The sequence below is a fragment of the Perca fluviatilis genome, chromosome 24 (assembly GCF_010015445.1).
Source record: "Perca fluviatilis chromosome 24, GENO_Pfluv_1.0, whole genome shotgun sequence".
NCBI classification, from domain to species: domain Eukaryota; kingdom Metazoa; phylum Chordata; class Actinopteri; order Perciformes; family Percidae; genus Perca; species Perca fluviatilis.
The window spans coordinates 14,571,108-14,588,806 of NC_053135.1; the positions used below are offsets into that span (position 1 = coordinate 14,571,108).

General features: G+C 38.6%; 1 protein-coding gene across 2 annotated transcripts; it reads left to right on the plus strand.

The window, feature by feature from the left end:
- Window positions 1–18: 18 nt before the first annotated feature.
- Window positions 19–15,636, plus strand: ddx4 (DEAD (Asp-Glu-Ala-Asp) box polypeptide 4). Of its 2 annotated transcripts, XM_039793641.1 has the most exons (23): window positions 19–141; window positions 1,991–2,021; window positions 2,145–2,196; window positions 4,033–4,080; window positions 4,157–4,207; window positions 4,570–4,590; window positions 5,998–6,051; window positions 6,961–7,005; window positions 7,115–7,141; window positions 7,861–7,917; window positions 8,818–8,853; window positions 8,944–8,979; window positions 9,077–9,121; window positions 9,227–9,369; window positions 11,484–11,636; window positions 11,711–11,865; window positions 12,253–12,382; window positions 12,489–12,655; window positions 12,750–12,895; window positions 14,279–14,378; window positions 14,455–14,725; window positions 14,955–15,062; window positions 15,209–15,636. In XM_039793641.1, exons 2-23 carry the CDS (start codon window positions 2,001–2,003, stop codon window positions 15,284–15,286), a joined length of 1,944 nt encoding a protein of 647 aa, XP_039649575.1. In that variant the 5' UTR covers window positions 19–141; window positions 1,991–2,000; the 3' UTR covers window positions 15,287–15,636. The 2 variants fall into 2 exon arrangements, with proteins under 2 accessions (XP_039649575.1, XP_039649576.1); XM_039793642.1 differs by lacking the exon at window positions 4,033–4,080.
- The last annotated feature ends 2,063 nt before the right edge of the window (window positions 15,637–17,699 follow it).

Here is a 17,699-nt window from a genome sequence, read left to right on the forward strand (position 1 = left end):
CGGGAAAGCAGCGGAACTGGCAACCTTAGCTAGGTCGTTAGTGGAGACGTGTGCACACTCTGCGCACGACACACTTGACTGAGCGGAGCCACGCCACGAGGTTGACAATCATCATACTGCAATTAAGAAGCATTTGATAAAGTAAGTAATGGTTATTAAAGTAACGTTAACTATTGTGTATTGGCACCATCTGTTCGAAAACCATTTGAATGAACTGAACGGATATTCTATCAATTTAATTCTAATTTATTAATGCGGAGTTAGCTCTTTTTAGCTAACGTTAGCTAGTTTTAGCTAACGTTAGCGCGACACCCTGCTAACGTTATGCCAACAGGCATCAATTTTCTTACATGGCCGTCACCTATAAAATGTCACGTTAGTTCACATTTTCTTACCAACCACTTTTCTTTAAAAATATCGACTTTACTTGGGTGTGTTGATAACGAATGAGGCCATGTCGAAACATCCCGTAATAGCCGTCCCGCTATTAATCAGGATTAGCCAAAAGTAGCGCAAGATAATTTTGCACACTTCGCTGGCAAATGAATGGTTAACGTCAGCAATGATGTTAGTTAGTAAGTTGGGTTACCTTGATAAGGTTAACGTTAGTCGTAAATGGGTTTTTATGTAACTTGGCAAACTGAAGTTCAACCCAGTGTATTTGATATTTGTCCTTAATGGTTCGCCCACAATTTAGCTATATCTGGTGTTTTAGCTAAAGTTAACATTAGCTAGCCTTACGGTGTCGTTGCGAAAAGCACGAGGTCGGTGGTTAAGGTTTCATAAGACACTTGCTGTGCATGGTTCAGAATTGTCTTTGAATGTTCACATTTCACAGCCAGCTACTTTCATTTTATCAGCAATTGGCTGGTGGATTGTGCTAAACTGTAAACCCTGGGGCTGTGACATAACGTTAATCCTTTGAAAGGTTACTTTTGTGGGACGAAAGAAATTTTTAGCTTTAAAGGCAGGGTCGATAATGTTGAAAAGCTTGCTAGATAAATTTAAAAGTAGCATCTCCTCGGGGCTCCGTCTAACCCCTCCCCCAAACAAAAAGTCTTAGCAATAATTATATATATATATATATATATATATATATATATATATATATATATAATATGTGTGTGTGTGTGTGTGTGTGTATATATATATGTGTGTGTGTATATATATATATGTGTGTGTATATATATGTGTGTATATGTGTATATATATATATATGTGTGTGTATATGTATATATGTGTGTGTATATGTATATATGTGTGTGTATATATATGTATGTGTGTGTGTATATGTATATATGTGTGTATATGTATGTGTGTATATGTATGTGTGTATATATATATGTATATATATATATACATATATATATTTTGATAACTTGGTGTTCTTTCAATGAGCTTCCTGAGGTAGTCACCTGAAATGGTTTTCACTTCACAGGTGTGCTTTGTCAGGGTTAATTAGTGGAATTGTTTCCCTTGTTAATAAAAAAAGCAAAGGGTGGCTACTTTGAAGAATCTAAAATATAAGACATGTTTTCAGTTATTTCACACTTTTTTGTTAAGTACGTAATTCCATATGTGTTCATTCATAGTTTTGATGCCTTCAGTGAGAATCTACAATGTAAATAGTTATGAAAATAAAAAGGAAACGCATTGAATAAGAAGGTGTGTCCAAACTTTTGGCCTGTACTATAGAGACAGTCGGGGTGAAAAGACCATTTCAAACAATATATAGGTAGATATAAGTGTTGAAAATATTTACTGCCTTTAACAAAGACTCCTTTTTTAAGCATAATTAATGTTACATAAGAAACATTTGTATTAATCAGTTTGATTTTTTTTTTTTTTTCTCTTTCCAAACTGATTTGCTTTGCTGAGTCTCCAGTAGGAATCATGTAACAGTAACCAGGCTGTCTCACCATTATCACCAGTAACATTGCACAACTGTACTACAGTTCTAGCATCTGAATGTTTAATTTCTTTTTTTTAGGTGAACAAAAATGGACGAGTGGGATGAAGGGGTAAGCTAGCTTCCTGTCAAAGCAGCAACGAAAATGAACAGTTTTTCAATTATGTCCAGCTTTGTTGTTCTTGGCATGGAGCCAGACCGTCAACAACTGATATGAATTTACTCATCTTTACAGGAAACTTCTACTGCTAGTACTATTGCACTAACCAGCCACACCTCAAGTGAAGGTATGTTTACACCTCTGTATGCAAATTATTCAATTATTTGCCATGACATTTGAAGCTTTAATAGTGTTTGTACATTCACTTTTAACATGTAAAATGAAATGTCCTTCAGCATCTTCTGAATCATCTCTTGTAACTGAAAATAAAGGGTACAAGCAATTACTATTAGGCCTGGGTGAAAAATCGATTAAATGAATTAATTTGAATTTTTTGTTGCGGGCGATTTAAAAAAAAAAAAAAAAAAAAAAAAAAGTAAATCGAGTTTTTGTGTAATGGCGCATCCGTAGCGTTAGTTTCACATAGCAGTATGGCAAGCGACAACAACATCATAGCACACACGAAACAGCAACAGCAAGTGACAACATGGCTACCGGTGAGAGTGGGAAGTTTGTTCCCAAGAAAGGAATAAAATCATCTGTTGTTTGGAACTAGTATGGGTTTGCTGCAACAGAGCAAGAGACCCCACGCTGCAACATTTGCCTAAAGCCCATCGCAGTCAAAGGCAGCAGCACCACAAACCTATTCCAACACCTGAAACGGAGACATCCAGCCGAATATGAAAAATGCCAGTCTCTCCGAGACAAACAAAACCGCAGTGACCAACAAACCTTACCTAAGAAACAGCTAACTGTAGCCGAATCCTTTGCACAAGGCACCGCATATGACAGGAAAGGGGCACGGTGGAGAACAATCACCGAAGCGGTCGCTTTGCACGTAGCCAAAGACATGGTACCCATGTATACCGTGGAGAAGACGGGGTTTATTAATTAGATTAAAACCTTAGACCCCACATAAGAGCTACCCAGCCGCAAGTACTTAAGTGAAGTCGCCTTGCCCCAGCTGTACAACAGCACACGAGAGAAAGTCAGCAGAGAACTGGAGGAGCTGTCCTTTTATTCGGCAACAACCGACATGTGGTCCAGTCAGACTATGCAACCTTATATGAGTTTAACGGTGCATTTCATTAACAATGCGTGGGATTGCCTCAAGCCAGAGGCAGTGGACAGGCTGATTTTCCTTGCCAAAAATGTTTAAATGTTATTGCAACTTAAGCACATATCTCATGTTCTGCACCTCAACCAAAATGTGATTTTTCTTTCCTGTTCATACATTCAGGGACACAAATGGCACGGTTTATTTTTTTTTTAAAGCAAAGTTTGCACTTTATCAATTTCAGTTGGAGTTGATGTATTATTTATTTTGCACATTTTGTACTCTGCAAAATTTTTGTTTAAATTAGTATTTTACCCAAGACAGAGGTGTTGCCTCTTTATGATGTTATTTAAAATTCTATGCAAAGTGCAATTAAAGAGTATTTTTTCTGTTTTTGGTTTGAAAAATTTAATTCTGCTAAGAGTAAGATGCAGTGCATGTTCATGCCATGTATCCCGGTATGTTGTTGCATTTTTTGGGCTAGATAAAATGAAAAAGGTCAGTCTAGTTTTCCTCAGATTTGAATGTATTGTTAATGCTTTAGAAAATGGTGCTACTCTCAAGGTGAATGTTTGTCTCCTTTTAGTCTACTACAAAGTGTGACTTAAAACACAGCTAGGACTTTGATTCCAAGAGGGTGTTCATTTATTTATTATTCATCCCAGAAATGGGGGTTACATTTGTCTTGCTTTTGATTAAATAAAAGCAAAATTTGTTTTAAGTTGTCTGCCGTTTGTACTTATTGCTTTCCTTAGTAAGTAGGGGGGAAAATCGGAAAAAAATCGGAAATCGAATTAAAAAAAATAAAATCGGAGATTTTATTTTTAGGTCTTATCGCCCAGCCCTAATTACTATATCATTTAATAATTTAAGATGATGCATCATTGGACATGAACACCTTTTTAGGCACACAAGGAGACTCCTGGAACACTGGTGTTAGTGACTTTGGAAGGGGTAAGTGTAGAAAGGATTAACACTAACCACCTCTGCCCTAGAGGAAATTGATGAATGTTTTTCTGTTTCTCTCCAGGTCGTGGTGGCAGAGGCAGACAAGGAGGATTTAAAAGCTCATTCTCCTCAGGTTGCAACCCATCTCATATTTATTTAAAATTAGTAAAATGGCTGTTAGTTGAGTCACTGAACAGCATACTTTGACTTTAAATAGCTTAAGTATCTATGAACTGCAAAACATCAGTTTTGCTTCACACTTTAATGGTAAATGCAGTGTGTAAAAGTACTCTGTTTTCAGTTAAATTTCAGGACACTTTACAGATGGAGTAGGTCTGCGGTCATTTAGAGATTGTCATGCCTACACTTCTGAGGTTTTTTTTAAATTAGTTTTTTGATTGTTGAATTTTTTTATTTGCTTCGTATGTTAATGCTTGTATAAAGCACTTTGAATTGCCTTTTGAATTGTGCTCATACATTTGCCTTGTTTTGTAGGTGGTGATGAGAATGGGAATGGTAAGCATTGTTTATTTAGTATGCAGTATTTAACTGGTGTCAGCAGTTACTCAGCAGACATGAAAATCACTCACCTTTTGGCGAAATTCGAATCGTGTAGATTCGATGAGAAAATGTTGGAGGGGGGGGGGGTGTAAGTACTCAGGCCTGGTGCCCGATTTCTGGCGTATGACTATTTTAGAAAAATAAATAAATTGAAAAGTCCACATGGGATTTGTTTTGATGCGCTGGATTTAACCATACTGTCTATGGATTTAACCAATCATCGAACTTCCACCAACCCATGAAACGAGTTCCACCAAATAATGAAACGAGTTCTAGCCAATCAGATGCAAAGTAGGGCGGGTCTTTGCAGAAATGTCAGAGTGCAGTGCTGCTGTGGTAACGCGGCTAAAAAAAAAAAGGGAGGCAAAGTTTATCTAACTTGGAGCATGTAGATACAGGCAGCTTTAGTTGAGAAAGTAGTTAAAACAAATAGTGCTGGGCATGAATAGAGGAAAAGGGTGGAGACAGGAAGCAGTTTAGCACTCGGTGCCTCAAACTGAGGGAGCTGGGTGCTTGCTTCTGCAGCGCATGTTCAAGGAAGAGACTGGACGACAGCAGCGGTAAGACCGGGCTTGCTAGTCATTACATGCTAATCACAAAGCTTCGGTCCGTTAACTGTCATACGAGTATGTTACGGCAACGACCGCTACCGTTGCGACTGCGCCTTTACTGACCGACCGTGATACAAACAATATGTGTCTGCACGTTCATAGCGGAACATGATTTGTAAAAGCTATCTGAAGCCCAAACTACCTTGACAAAGCTGTCGGTTTGGAATCAGCATGGCAGGTATTTAAACATAACGGCATTGTCCCAGAGTTTAGACGTCTAGCTATATGAGAAGATAAAAAATGCGACGTTTTTAATAAATGTAAATAAAGCAGCTAATATCAACATGGACAAAATCATGAATGTACTAACTTGCTGTTTTGATGATGACCTGGCCAAAGTAGTACATTTTTGTTTTCACAATGATTCATTGTAGGATATTATTGCAATATGTAAATCCCCATTGACTCTTTATTTAACATATGGTTGGGAGATGTAAAAATTGATCCAAAACCTTTTAGTTTTTAAAAATTATGACTTATTGTTTAATGTCAGAAGGACTTTAACTGTTTTGCCAGTCAAACCTTAATGAGTGCATATTGAAATATTAAACTGTTGGTTGGCAAAAAATGCATCTCAAAATGCATCAGATTGATGCTTTAAAATATGGAATATTTAAAATTTTCTTCCGGGGGAGCATGCCCCCGGACCCACCTAGAGGGGTAATATCCTTCTCACCTTTTTCACCCCTGACCCGTTTTCATGCCTGCTCAGTCATTGGTGCTACTGATCCTCCAATTTGTTTTCTTTTAGATGGGGGTAACTGGAACAATACAGGAGGAGATAGAGGTGGTTTCAGAGGCAGAGGTGAGACATGAACTGTAATTAACCACAGACAGAAAATGTACTGTTCTACTTCAGATTTGACTGTAAATCCTGAGTCCTGAGTGAAATGTTAAATACAGTGAAACAAAAACTTGATAGTTGGTAGTAAATGTTCAAATGCTTATATTGTGTGGTAATGCTATAATTTTGTCCTGGCTGTACAGTAGGAATGCATGATATAGCGGTTGCTGATATATTATTGGTTGAGAAGTAAGATATTAAAATTACTATTGTTTCAGTAATGAAATTTCCAAATTGAGAGGCCAAAAACATGATTTATTTTTTTCCCGTTAGGATCTCATTTGTCCAATTATTGACGCCATATTAATGCAGCCAAAATGCTCTATCTCGCAACTTTAACAAAAGTGAAAAATAATTTGATTCGGATCACCTATAAGATTTAGAGGTCTTCGTTGGTCCGTGCTACACCCTTTTACCGTGTTTCATGAAAATCCAGCCAGCAGTTTTTTTAGTAATCCTCCTGACAGACCGACAAAACAAAGCCGAAAACATGACCACCTTGGCATCGGTGTTAATTATAGCTGTTATTGGACCGGAAATTCAAATACTCGGATACCTCTGAAGCCTTGTGTGAATAATAAACACTAGTCTCTCTGTTTGAAATATGGCTTTCTTGGAGGAAGTCAGCTTGCAGTTGCATGTATCAAAACATTCATAGTAACTTAACAAACCACAAGAAGCATCCTGAATGAGACTGGTTCCTGAGACAATTGTCATCAGGGAGTTGACTATTAAACTGTCTGAACAATATATAGAGAAAATACTGTGTATTAGCAGATAATTTTTTTTCAGTTGGTAGATTTCTTTTCTTGAATGCTTTGTACAGGATTTTTTAAAAGAATTGTCCTGATGGCATGTTTATTCAATCAGGGCGTGGCAGAGGATCTGGCAGGACGGATCGCAGTGAATTCAATGGTAATGTCTTTATATATTTGGTTCTGAGAATGCTGGAATCAGGTCTATTCTGACCGTGATTGATCTAAAGACATTTCAGCTGACTACATGAATTGCCTTGATTTTACAGGAGATGGTGCTGGAGAGTGTGAAAATGGTTGGTGCTTTTTTCTTTTCTTTTATCCCCCTCACACAGGTGTCTGTTGACTGTAGGGTTGGGTACCGAATTCTGTACTTTTTGGGGTACTGACCGAATTACGTCAGTACTACCGAGGACCAATTCACGTTAAATCAAACTGTGCCAAATTTCGGTACCTGAGAGTGAGTATGCGCAAGCTTATCTGTCCTCTCTGCATGTTGACAGAGAGCAGGGCTCCGACACGCAGAGGTGCATATGGAGCCTGACTGACAGATGGAGATTGTAGGCCTAACAGTGTTCTCCTGTCCGGTGACTGACTGACAGGCTGCAGGTTGTAGGGCAAGGCAACTTTATTTGTATAACACATTTTAGTAACAAGGCAATTCAAAGTGCTTTACTTAAAACAGCAATTAAAAAAATAAATAAAAATAGATTAAGATACAAGAATAATATACAGTGCAGTGTAAGAAGTGCATTTGATTTAATAGGTTGTGGGACGGGTTTGGGAGAGGGAGATTTTGTGTTTGAAAAATGTTCGAAGTAAATAGGTTAAATAGGTTCTGAATTATTTTTTACAAGAAATTAATTTGTTATTAGAGAGGGAAAGTACCGTTAAAAAGTATCCAACGGTATCCAACCCTAGTTGACTGTTTTAAACCTGAAGTTATTTTCCTCAAAGTAATACTTTTTATCTAATGTATGTGAATATTTATTTCAATACTGTGTGTTTTGACCAGGGATCAGAGGAGGAAGCAGGGGAGGAAGAGGCAGCAGAGGAGGTGGTTTCAGACAAGGTATTTCTTTAGGGCGGGCATCCTCAACAGGGGGTCCTCCAGAGTCAATGCAGAGGGGCCTCCAAATTAGTCTTAATTTTTTAATAAAAAAAGAAAATGTCTTAACATGAATCTAACATATTAACAAATATAAATCCCCATTGATGATAGGCGTACTGGCCTATAGGTAAGGTAGCCATCCAGAGTTAATCCTTTCCTTTCCATTTACTGTGCCACATGTATGATCTTATAAAATCATGCCAACAATTATTAGGATCTTTTATTTGCTTATTCTGTGCAAAAAAGATATGTATCAATGTTCTAGGCAGCCATACATATTATTGTAGGCCCAGTTTAATACGTAATTTCATTTAATACAATATAGTAGGAGGTCCCTGCTCTCTTTCAGTTAAGGGGTTCTTAGCTTAAAGAACGTTGAAGACTCCTGCTTTAGGGTACCTGCGGGGACTTAAAAGTATTAGTCTTAAATTTAATATTCAAAAAACAAGGCCATAGAAGTTTTTAAATTTCAGTGTTACATTTCGTTTACAAAGGTCTTGTCTTTTGTTCAGGCACCTAGATAAATATATATATTTTTCATAGTATAAACAACCTCACAAAGCTATTGTGAATTAAATATTATTGTATTATATACAATATTATATTTTACTTGTTAAATTTACTTAGTAAACAATTATTTCCTTGACCTAAAATCCACACTTATTTTTTTTAATATATGGCTGTGAAGTTGGCATTCAATTTTATCTTAGTTGGTCCTTTATTTAACTTGATTTAGTTATGTTGTAGGAAAGCAGGCCAGATATCTTCTTACAGATGGTTTTCTAAAAACCAGAAGTTTTGCTAATAAAGTCTTAATTTGAATGTAATGAGCAGATAAATAATGGTAATAATCTGTTAAAGGTAATGACCAGGGTGCCAAAGGAGGCTTTGGAGGAGGTAAGTAAGCATCACTTAATCTTTTGGAAGAGCATTTATTTCATGTCTGTTAATATTGGTCAGTGGTGAGTGTGTCATGTATCATTGCAGGCTACCGTGGGAAAGATGAGGAGATCTTCTCTCATGGTTGTAATAGTGTTTTGATGATTAACTAATTAATATTAGCTATTCAGTTGGAATTGTAACATTTTACTGATGCGACTGACATCTATATCTGACACAGGGCGTGATAATGATCCAGAAAGGAAGGATGCAGACGATGGTGACAGTAAGTTAACAAACTAATCAGTGTAAATATATTGAGCAGTCCCGCAGTATCACTAAGCAGGTTCTACTACTCCACCACATAAAATTTTTTCTTTGTGACCTGTAGGGCCGAAGGTCACATATGTTCCCCCAACCCTCCCTGACGATGAGGACTCCATTTTTTCCCACTACGAGTCAGGCATTAACTTTGACAAGTATGATGACATCATGGTGGATGTTAGTGGAACCAACCCACCGCAGGCTATCATGGTAAGAAGTGCTGAAATAAAATATTTCATAAATTCGTTGATAAATATTTCAAGTATTTATAGTAGTTGCTTTGTAAGACATTAAAAGCAATTTAGTGCTTTGGAAAGTGGTAATTGGGTGAACAATTCAATGCCAGATACAAAACACATTTTGCAGTGGGCATCTCAGAACACAATTTCACTCTCTACCCACTACTTACGGCTGCACAATTAATCTAATCACAATCACCTTGTCATTCTGTGCGATTACATAACCGCAAGAATTATGCGCTTTTAAGTAAACAAAAAGGTGTGCTTTGTGTGATACCATTCTGTCTGCACTGCAGTCTCCACGCAACACCCTTCACTTAACAGACAGTATTAGTAGATGAAGCCACCTTGTGAAGTCCGTGTACGTTATGTGCTGGTGCTACCCGAGCTGGCTATGTACTCCGGTAAGAGAGTCGCTGCAACCTTTGGTATAGTTCAACAGATTTATTGACATCCAATTCCAGCAGGTGAATACAGTGCTTGTTGCTTGTGATAGTATGTGTTTGTATGTGGGTGTGTGGTCTTCTGTAAAATAAAGAAATACAGAATATGTAAATATAACCTGTACATAACGATTACACATATATACAGATTACAGGTCAATAAGCAACAACTCACTGCAATATACACAATTATATTCAATATACATAATTACTATGCAATAAATAGTTGCTGTGCAAACAACCAAATAATACTGGATAGTACTGGAAATCAATAAATTCCAAAGCAGCAAAGAATACGCTGTAGGTTTCATTGTGCAGTTACATTCATTGGCCACTAGATGGCGCTCCAAGACCACAAATGAACATAACAGCTACATACAGGTGCAATAGTCATGTGATAGACCAGCAGCGCGACTGGCACGGTGAAATGCGCTTCAACAATTAAACCAGCAACAGCTGAACTAATCCTCAGCAGGATTGTAATAAACGAACGTACAACACTATGCTAACATGCATCCATGAATCAAGGTGTTAACTATGGTTTCTGAATAACATATTTGCAGTAAGCTCCTAGCATTACAGTAGACATAAGCATGCAATCCTGAACTATAGTAAAAAAAATACTGTTATGTTAGCTACACAAACAAAGATACATAAAACACCAGCATGGACATAAACTGTGCACTTACGTTCTCAATAACGTACACGGCAACACAACGGAATGCTATATAAGTAACGTGCAACTTTAGGAGCAGCTGTACTCGTGTCCGCAGCGAACTACAAAAGGGAAATGGCGAAGTTGCGTATGTGCGCAAATGCGTGAGTCCAGGGAGTGACGTCGGCTCATCAGTCCAGCAGGGAGTTTTCCACACACCTTGTCTTAAGAAGTTTGGTGTTTTTATTTTTCACTGTTGACTCACTTTATATTGTACCGCTCCAACACTGCCCACCGGTCCCTCTCCTTGCTTGCTTCACCACTCATACACTCCACTTATTAACGCAGCTGCGATTTTCGCTCTCACTAATGCCTGATTTATGGTTCTGCATTGAATCTGCTCTCTGAATTACCCTACCTCATGGATTTATTAAGTGCTACCCTGTAACCACGTCAACAAAAGAAATGACCAACCAGACAATTTAGGCAGTAGCACCTGTGTCGTGTATGGTTACATGAGTGTCAGAAGTGTGAACGGTTTCACAGCATCTAGACTATAAGAAGAGGTTGCACAAATAAATTTTTTTAACTTAATAGTTATATTACACCCATCTTAAATATCAGTTATAAGGGCGTACAAAATTATTTTAACAATTTATTTTTATTTTATTTGTACTGTTGAGCAAAGGAAAAAAGAGCGGATGACCGTTCGCTTGAGTTTGGTGAAACCGACAGCTCTGCAATAATACAGCAGCAGAGGTGTGCCACTGCTAAATGTATATAGTGGAAACACGGATATTTTAACTTGCCTGACGAGCTTCCAGCTCACTGGGATGTCTACCAATAAAATCAGTAGACCTTTAAGGGTGTACCTTAAAACATCCATATGGTAACAAATGAACTGTCCCTTAAAGCTGGTGTGTTTTATCTGTTGTATAAGTGGTGGATGGACTGCTCAGTCAACATTTCAAACCTTTTTTCGTTTAGACTTTTGATGAGGCAGCATTGTGCGAGTCCCTGAGAAAAAATGTCAACAAGTCTGGTTACGTGAAGCCAACCCCTGTGCAGAAGCACGGCATCCCAATCATCTCTGCTGGCAGAGATCTCATGGCCTGTGCCCAGACTGGATCTGGTAAAACGGTGAGATAAGAGAGAGCAAATGCTGGCCTGTTACTTTGCTTGTGGATTGAGTATAACTATTTTTCCTCCGACAGGCTGCATTCCTGCTCCCTATCCTGCAGCAGCTGATGACAGATGGTGTAGCAGCCAGCAGCTTTAGTGAGCTGCAGGAGCCTGAAACCATCATCGTGGCCCCAACCAGGGAGCTCATCAACCAGATTTATCTGGAGGCCAGGAAGTTTGCTCATGGGTACCGTATACTGTGGCTTTTAAGATTTGTTATTTTTTTTATTTTTATTTTTTTAAACCAAACCCCTTAATCACCTAGCAATATGTTTAAAACACCCCCAGGGCTTGAAGTTCTGTGCCACTGTGCCAGAATTCTGGCTCAGGCCATTTAAGAAAATAAAGCGCTTCGGTGCAGATAATATTTTACGCTCATTTGCATGTTGGTTACGTCATTGCACAATTATTTGTATAAATACTACTGGTTGTTTTTGCTGCAAGGAAGAGATCACTAAAGCAAAACTTGGAGAAGCGGCTTGTCAATTAAATGAGAATAGCTTGTCCCCCTCAAAGGTCTGCCCACTGAGTCTGTGCTGAAGGGCTTCTGATCTGAGTCATCTGACTGTTGTAGGACATGTGTGCGTCCAGTCGTGGTTTATGGTGGAGTCAGCACTGGACACCAAATAAGAGACATCTTAAGGGGGTGCAATGTGCTGTGTGGAACACCAGGGAGACTGTTGGATATGATTGGAAGAGGAAAGGTAAACAAATTAAGAGATTTTCAGTCATTTGATAACTTCAGAGTTAAACTTTTGAGGTCTTTATTTGAAGGTTTATACTGTAACTGAATGGTGTGAATGGCTCCAGGTTGGGTTGAGTAAGCTGCGGTACTTGGTGCTCGATGAGGCTGACCGGATGTTGGATATGGGTTTTGAGCCTGACATGCGCCGCTTGGTGGGCTTCCCTGAAATGCCATCCAAAGAGAACCGCCAGACTCTGATGTTCAGTGCCACTTACCCGGAAGACATCCAGAGGTCTATTTCTTGTTTAATCACTTCATTTTTATATATATTTTTTTTACATTAGAAGTGAGCTAAGCTTGTATGAATATGAAACTGTTTTTTGCAGAATGGCAGCTGACTTCCTCAAGACAGACTATTTGTTCTTGGCTGTGGGTGTGGTCGGCGGAGCCTGCAGTGATGTGGAGCAGACATTTATCCAAGTTACCAAGTTCTCCAAGAGGGAGCAGCTCCTCGACTTTCTCAAGACCACTGGTAAAGTTTTTCATAGCTATTTTATCAGCCTTTTGGTTTCCAAACTTCAGAAAACATCAAAATAAAAGCAAGGACAAGAATATATATATATATTTTTTTATGATTATTTGTGTACCGTATTTTCCGCACTATAAGGCGCACTTAAAAGCCTTTAATTTTCTCAAAAAACGACAGTGCGCCTTATAATCCGGAGCGCTTTATATATGGATCAACCTCTCGGATCACTGCCCCTTTGACGGGACACTGCGTCGCTGTAACCTCGATAAAACTTCCACTCATTCGAGTTTTTATAACTTTAAAGCATTAAATATTCAAAATATACAGCCATGCGACACACCAATTGAAAGCTTAGCCTCTAATAATTAATTTAAGCCCACATACAAAGCATACGATGATTTATAGCAGTTACACAACTGTTACAAAGTGAACAATTTACAATAAAACAATTCAGCCATAATTTGCGCAGGTGTCGAGAGTGCATCCATACCTGATTTCGTTGTCCTTTCAGCAACAAAGTGGTATTTTGGCCAAAACTTGATTTTCATAAATCCACAAGAGTCCAAGGAAATGTAATATCCAAGCTTTATATTCCAAAACGATCTGTTCGCCTCACAATGTTGAAGTTTCTGGCCGAATGACAACGGAAAAACGCGTTTTCCATTTCCGCACTTGTCATCGCCGCTAGCTTCTCTGCCCAGCTTGCTACATGATCGATGTGGGCGTCATCGTATTCCCTAGCTTCTAAGCTTTCGATTGGTAGCTCATATTAGCCAATCTGTTCAGGTTTGCCTCTGATATGGCCAATGGAAGGAGGGAGTGAACGGAGTTGTCAGAACGCTTCATGAAGTTTGACTTTATCTGACTGTTTTGTTGACATTCCCTTTAGCACAGCTCCATCTAGTGGATGCATAACGCAACCCCAGTCAAACGTTTGACTGCAGTATCTTCTATTCTATGCGCCTTATAATCCGGTGCGCCCTATATATGAAAAAAGTTCTAAAATAGGCCATTCATTGAAGGTGTGCCTTATAATCCGGTGCGCCTTTATAGTGCTGAAAATACGGTAAATGATTAGAATTCTGTCAGCTTAGGCTAGACACTAAAAAGGTTTTTGTGATGCTGAAAAGGCTTGCAGCTGACCATGTATTCAGATAAGTTTGGAAACTCAAAGGGGTTATTTGTACAGAATAATGCATGCACAACATATGCCTGTACATAATGCTACATTGCAATATATAACTTTAAAAGATGAAGCACTCTGCAGCTCTTGCAGGACTGAATAATGCATTACAGCTCAAAATATAAACACGTTTTATTCCACGATGGAACAGGAGCTTGTGTTTGTCTTACAGTCTTAATTTTGATGACTGGTGTTTGTTGCAGGAACGGAGCGCACCATGGTGTTTGTGGAGACCAAGAGACAAGCTGATTTCATTGCCACTTACCTGTGCCAGGAGAAGGTTTTGACTACCAGCATTCATGGGTAAGTGTTGTGTCCAGGAATCTATATTTGTACTTTGGTTTTAATGCAGATAGTAATGAGTTGCGTTGTCTGGCAGTGATCGTGAGCAGCGGGAGCGAGAGCAGGCTCTGGCAGACTTTCGCTCTGGCAAATGTCCAGTCCTAGTGGCAACCTCGGTAGCTGCCCGTGGTCTGGATATTCAAGATGTACAGCATGTGGTGAACTTTGATCTCCCTAATAACATTGATGAGTATGTCCACCGTATTGGGAGAACTGGCCGCTGTGGTAACATTGGGAAGGCGGTGTCTTTCTATGACCCCGAAGCTGATGGCCAATTGGCCAGCTCCCTCGTCACAATCCTGTCCAAGGTAAGAGAGCCATTCGCTCCAGAAAGACATCTGGAAGGCACCAACTTTTTTGTATAAAGCTTTTTGTATCACTAATAAGCAGTAATACGCTTTCTGTACAAGTTATTCTCCCTGGGAAAACACTATTGTTAGGTAATTTAAGGCAAAGGAATTGTGCATCATTAGGAAGGACTTAAGTCACAATCAGTGTTGGCCTTTAATGTTTCTTTATGTTGGCTGGGGTTGACAGGCCCAGCAGGAAGTGCCCTTATGGTTGGAGGAGTCAGCATTTAGCGGCCCTGGGGCCACAGGCTTCAACCCCTCCAGGAAGGGCTTTGCCTCAACAGACTCTAGGAAGGTAACTGGGTTGACTATTCTGTCTTATAGTTGCTTGTTTTTTTTTCCCCCCTCTGGACTAATTGTGATCTCAGTGTAGCCATCTGTCCTCTCACTGTTGGTCTGCTGTGTCCTCTGTCTTCTCACTGTCCTTGTATGTGTTCTCAGGGAGGAACTTTCCAAGACAACGATACGAGGAGCCAGCCTGCTGCTCAGACTGCAGATGATGATGAAGAATGGGAATAGAGGGAATATTAGAGCAACACACAGCATTGACCTGAGTTATTTTTCTTTATAGTTGTAAGTATTTTAGTTTGAAGGAAATAAAAAAAGTTTGTCTCAGGCCAATCAAAGTTTAAAAAGGTCAATCGAGATGAGTGGGAAACTAGGTGTTTTTGTATGACTGACGACTCTTATCAGTGTTCACTGGCATATTGTGGAAACTTTTTCTTCTAAATCATCACTTGCATTTAACATGGTTCATAAGGAAAACAATGTGTCTGACCAATAGTCAAAACTTGAGGATGTTATAGTCCACTGTATTTTGTTTTGTTACTTGGATAACTATCAATAAATAAATAATTGTTCAAACCACAGCTTAAACTTTATTTCAAATGTGTTGACTGTAGGGCAGTCCAGTACTTTGTTAATGTATTAACAAAAGCATTAACCCATTAAGGGAGTCCTCCCTGAAAAACCTGATTTTTGAATTTTGTGAATTGAGAAGAATAGCGGGCATGTAAATGGTTGAATGATAAGGGATAAATTGCCTGATTGGGTTGGTGTTGCAAGTAATGGGGCTGCTGAGGTTTGATCTCCCAGTAGAGTTTGTTCAAATCACTGCCATGTTTGATAAGAATAATGGATGAGTTCTTCTGTGGTCCTTAAACTTCATTAAAAAAAAGTCGTCCACAGGAATCGGCTGCTATGACTTAGTATTGGTGTGGTAACATAACCCTGCAATGATGTCCAGGTAAAGTACTTGATTGCAAATGGTGCAAGCAGTGATTCTGGTCAAGAGTTAAATCAGTATTCTATTAAATATAAAGCAATGATGTAATCCAGGGGGAATAGCTCATCTAAGTATAAAGGCTTGTGGCATAGGAATAACATTGCTCCTTCAGCCCATAATTTAAAAAGTATTTCAAGGTGATGTGTTACTTAACTACAGTATTAACATTCAACTGTTCTTCAGTGATTAACTGCTGAACATTGAATGCATGATCATTCCTCACTATACTATATGACAAGCTGGACTCGAGCACAAGGTACAAACCAAGCCCATTCTCTGTGTACAGGCTTTTAAGTTTAGGACAGAAAACTCAATTTGCTATCACTGCAACATTATTGGCAAATATACCATCCTTAGATGGTAACATTTTAAATATACGGTGGCCGTGTTAAGTGAGTGGTTAGAGCAGGCTCACATATACTGAGAGGCATATGCCTCGACTATTTCACCCTCTTTCCCCTTTCTCACCTAGCTGTCCTGTCAAATAAAGGCGGTAATGCCCAAAAAATAATTAAAAAAATCAAATTAATATACACTGACAATTTCCTAATGTTTAAGGCTGCTCCACTATTATATTTATTAATTAATGTATTGCTTTGTGCTGCTCTGCATGAGTATTTTCCTTTCTAATTCTAGTCCACTTCAAAGGCAAAGATTGCACTTTTTACTCGTATACATTCGTCTGACAACTTTTTAAAATACCCTTCCATGTTAAATCTTGTATCTCCAAATTTGGTGATTTTGACCGTTCCTTGAGCTCTGAAGACAACTGTACTTCTTAAGTTAAATAAACGATTTAAAACCATAATATTATACAGTCTGTCTTGGATCAGATGGAAAACAGGGCTATTTTCTGATTTCACAAAAAGTTGACTTTAACTCACTTGTTGTGGAGTGTTTTGACAGCGTGGTATGAGTACAGTCCATAGTACTGTTTAGGGGTCACCAACACGGTGCCCGCGGGCACCAGGTAGCCCCCAAGGACCACATGAGTAGCCCTCAGGCCTGTTCTAAAAATGAAAATTGAATATTGATATTATCTGTTTCCCACCTTGTTAAGTCATTGTTGATAATTATTGTGAGAAATCATTAACATGATCAGTGTCTTCACATAGATGAGTATCATTATAATGATACTCATCTATTATTAATGATTATAATCATTAATAATCATATATAACTATCATATATAACCAGGCTTCAAAATTAACATTTTCGTCTACCAGCCAAATGGCTAATGAATGTTCAAATATTACCAGCCATTCAATAGATTACCATTGGGTTTTTTGGCTGGTGAGTGAAGCAAATCTACCAGCCACTTGCATATTTCACCAGCATTTGGCTGGTAAACGGTGCTAATTTAGAACCCTGTATATAACTATTAATAATCATATATAACTATCATTACTCATTAATAATCATATATAACTAAAGGCAAACTGAGTACATTTGTTATTTCAGAAGAGTGTATCAAACTGGTAGCCCTTCATATGACCCATGAAGTAGCTCTCAATTTCAAAAAGGTTAGATAATGAATGGTGTATAGTTTTTCGCGCCTCAGAGGTGGCAGGCGTCGTCTCCATAGAAACGGTTGTGGACAAGGTAAGCTAACGGACAAAATGTAGCTAGTTGAACTAGTTCTAATCA

Coding starts and splice junctions, on each gene's coding strand:
- ddx4 (XM_039793641.1), top strand. CDS start 2,001: ATGGACGAGTGGGATGAAGGG. Junction 8,980..9,076: donor TGAGGAGATCTTCTCTCATG/GTTGTAATAGTG, acceptor TATCTGACACAG/GGCGTGATAATGATCCAGAA. Junction 9,122..9,226: donor GGATGCAGACGATGGTGACA/GTAAGTTAACAA, acceptor TGTGACCTGTAG/GGCCGAAGGTCACATATGTT.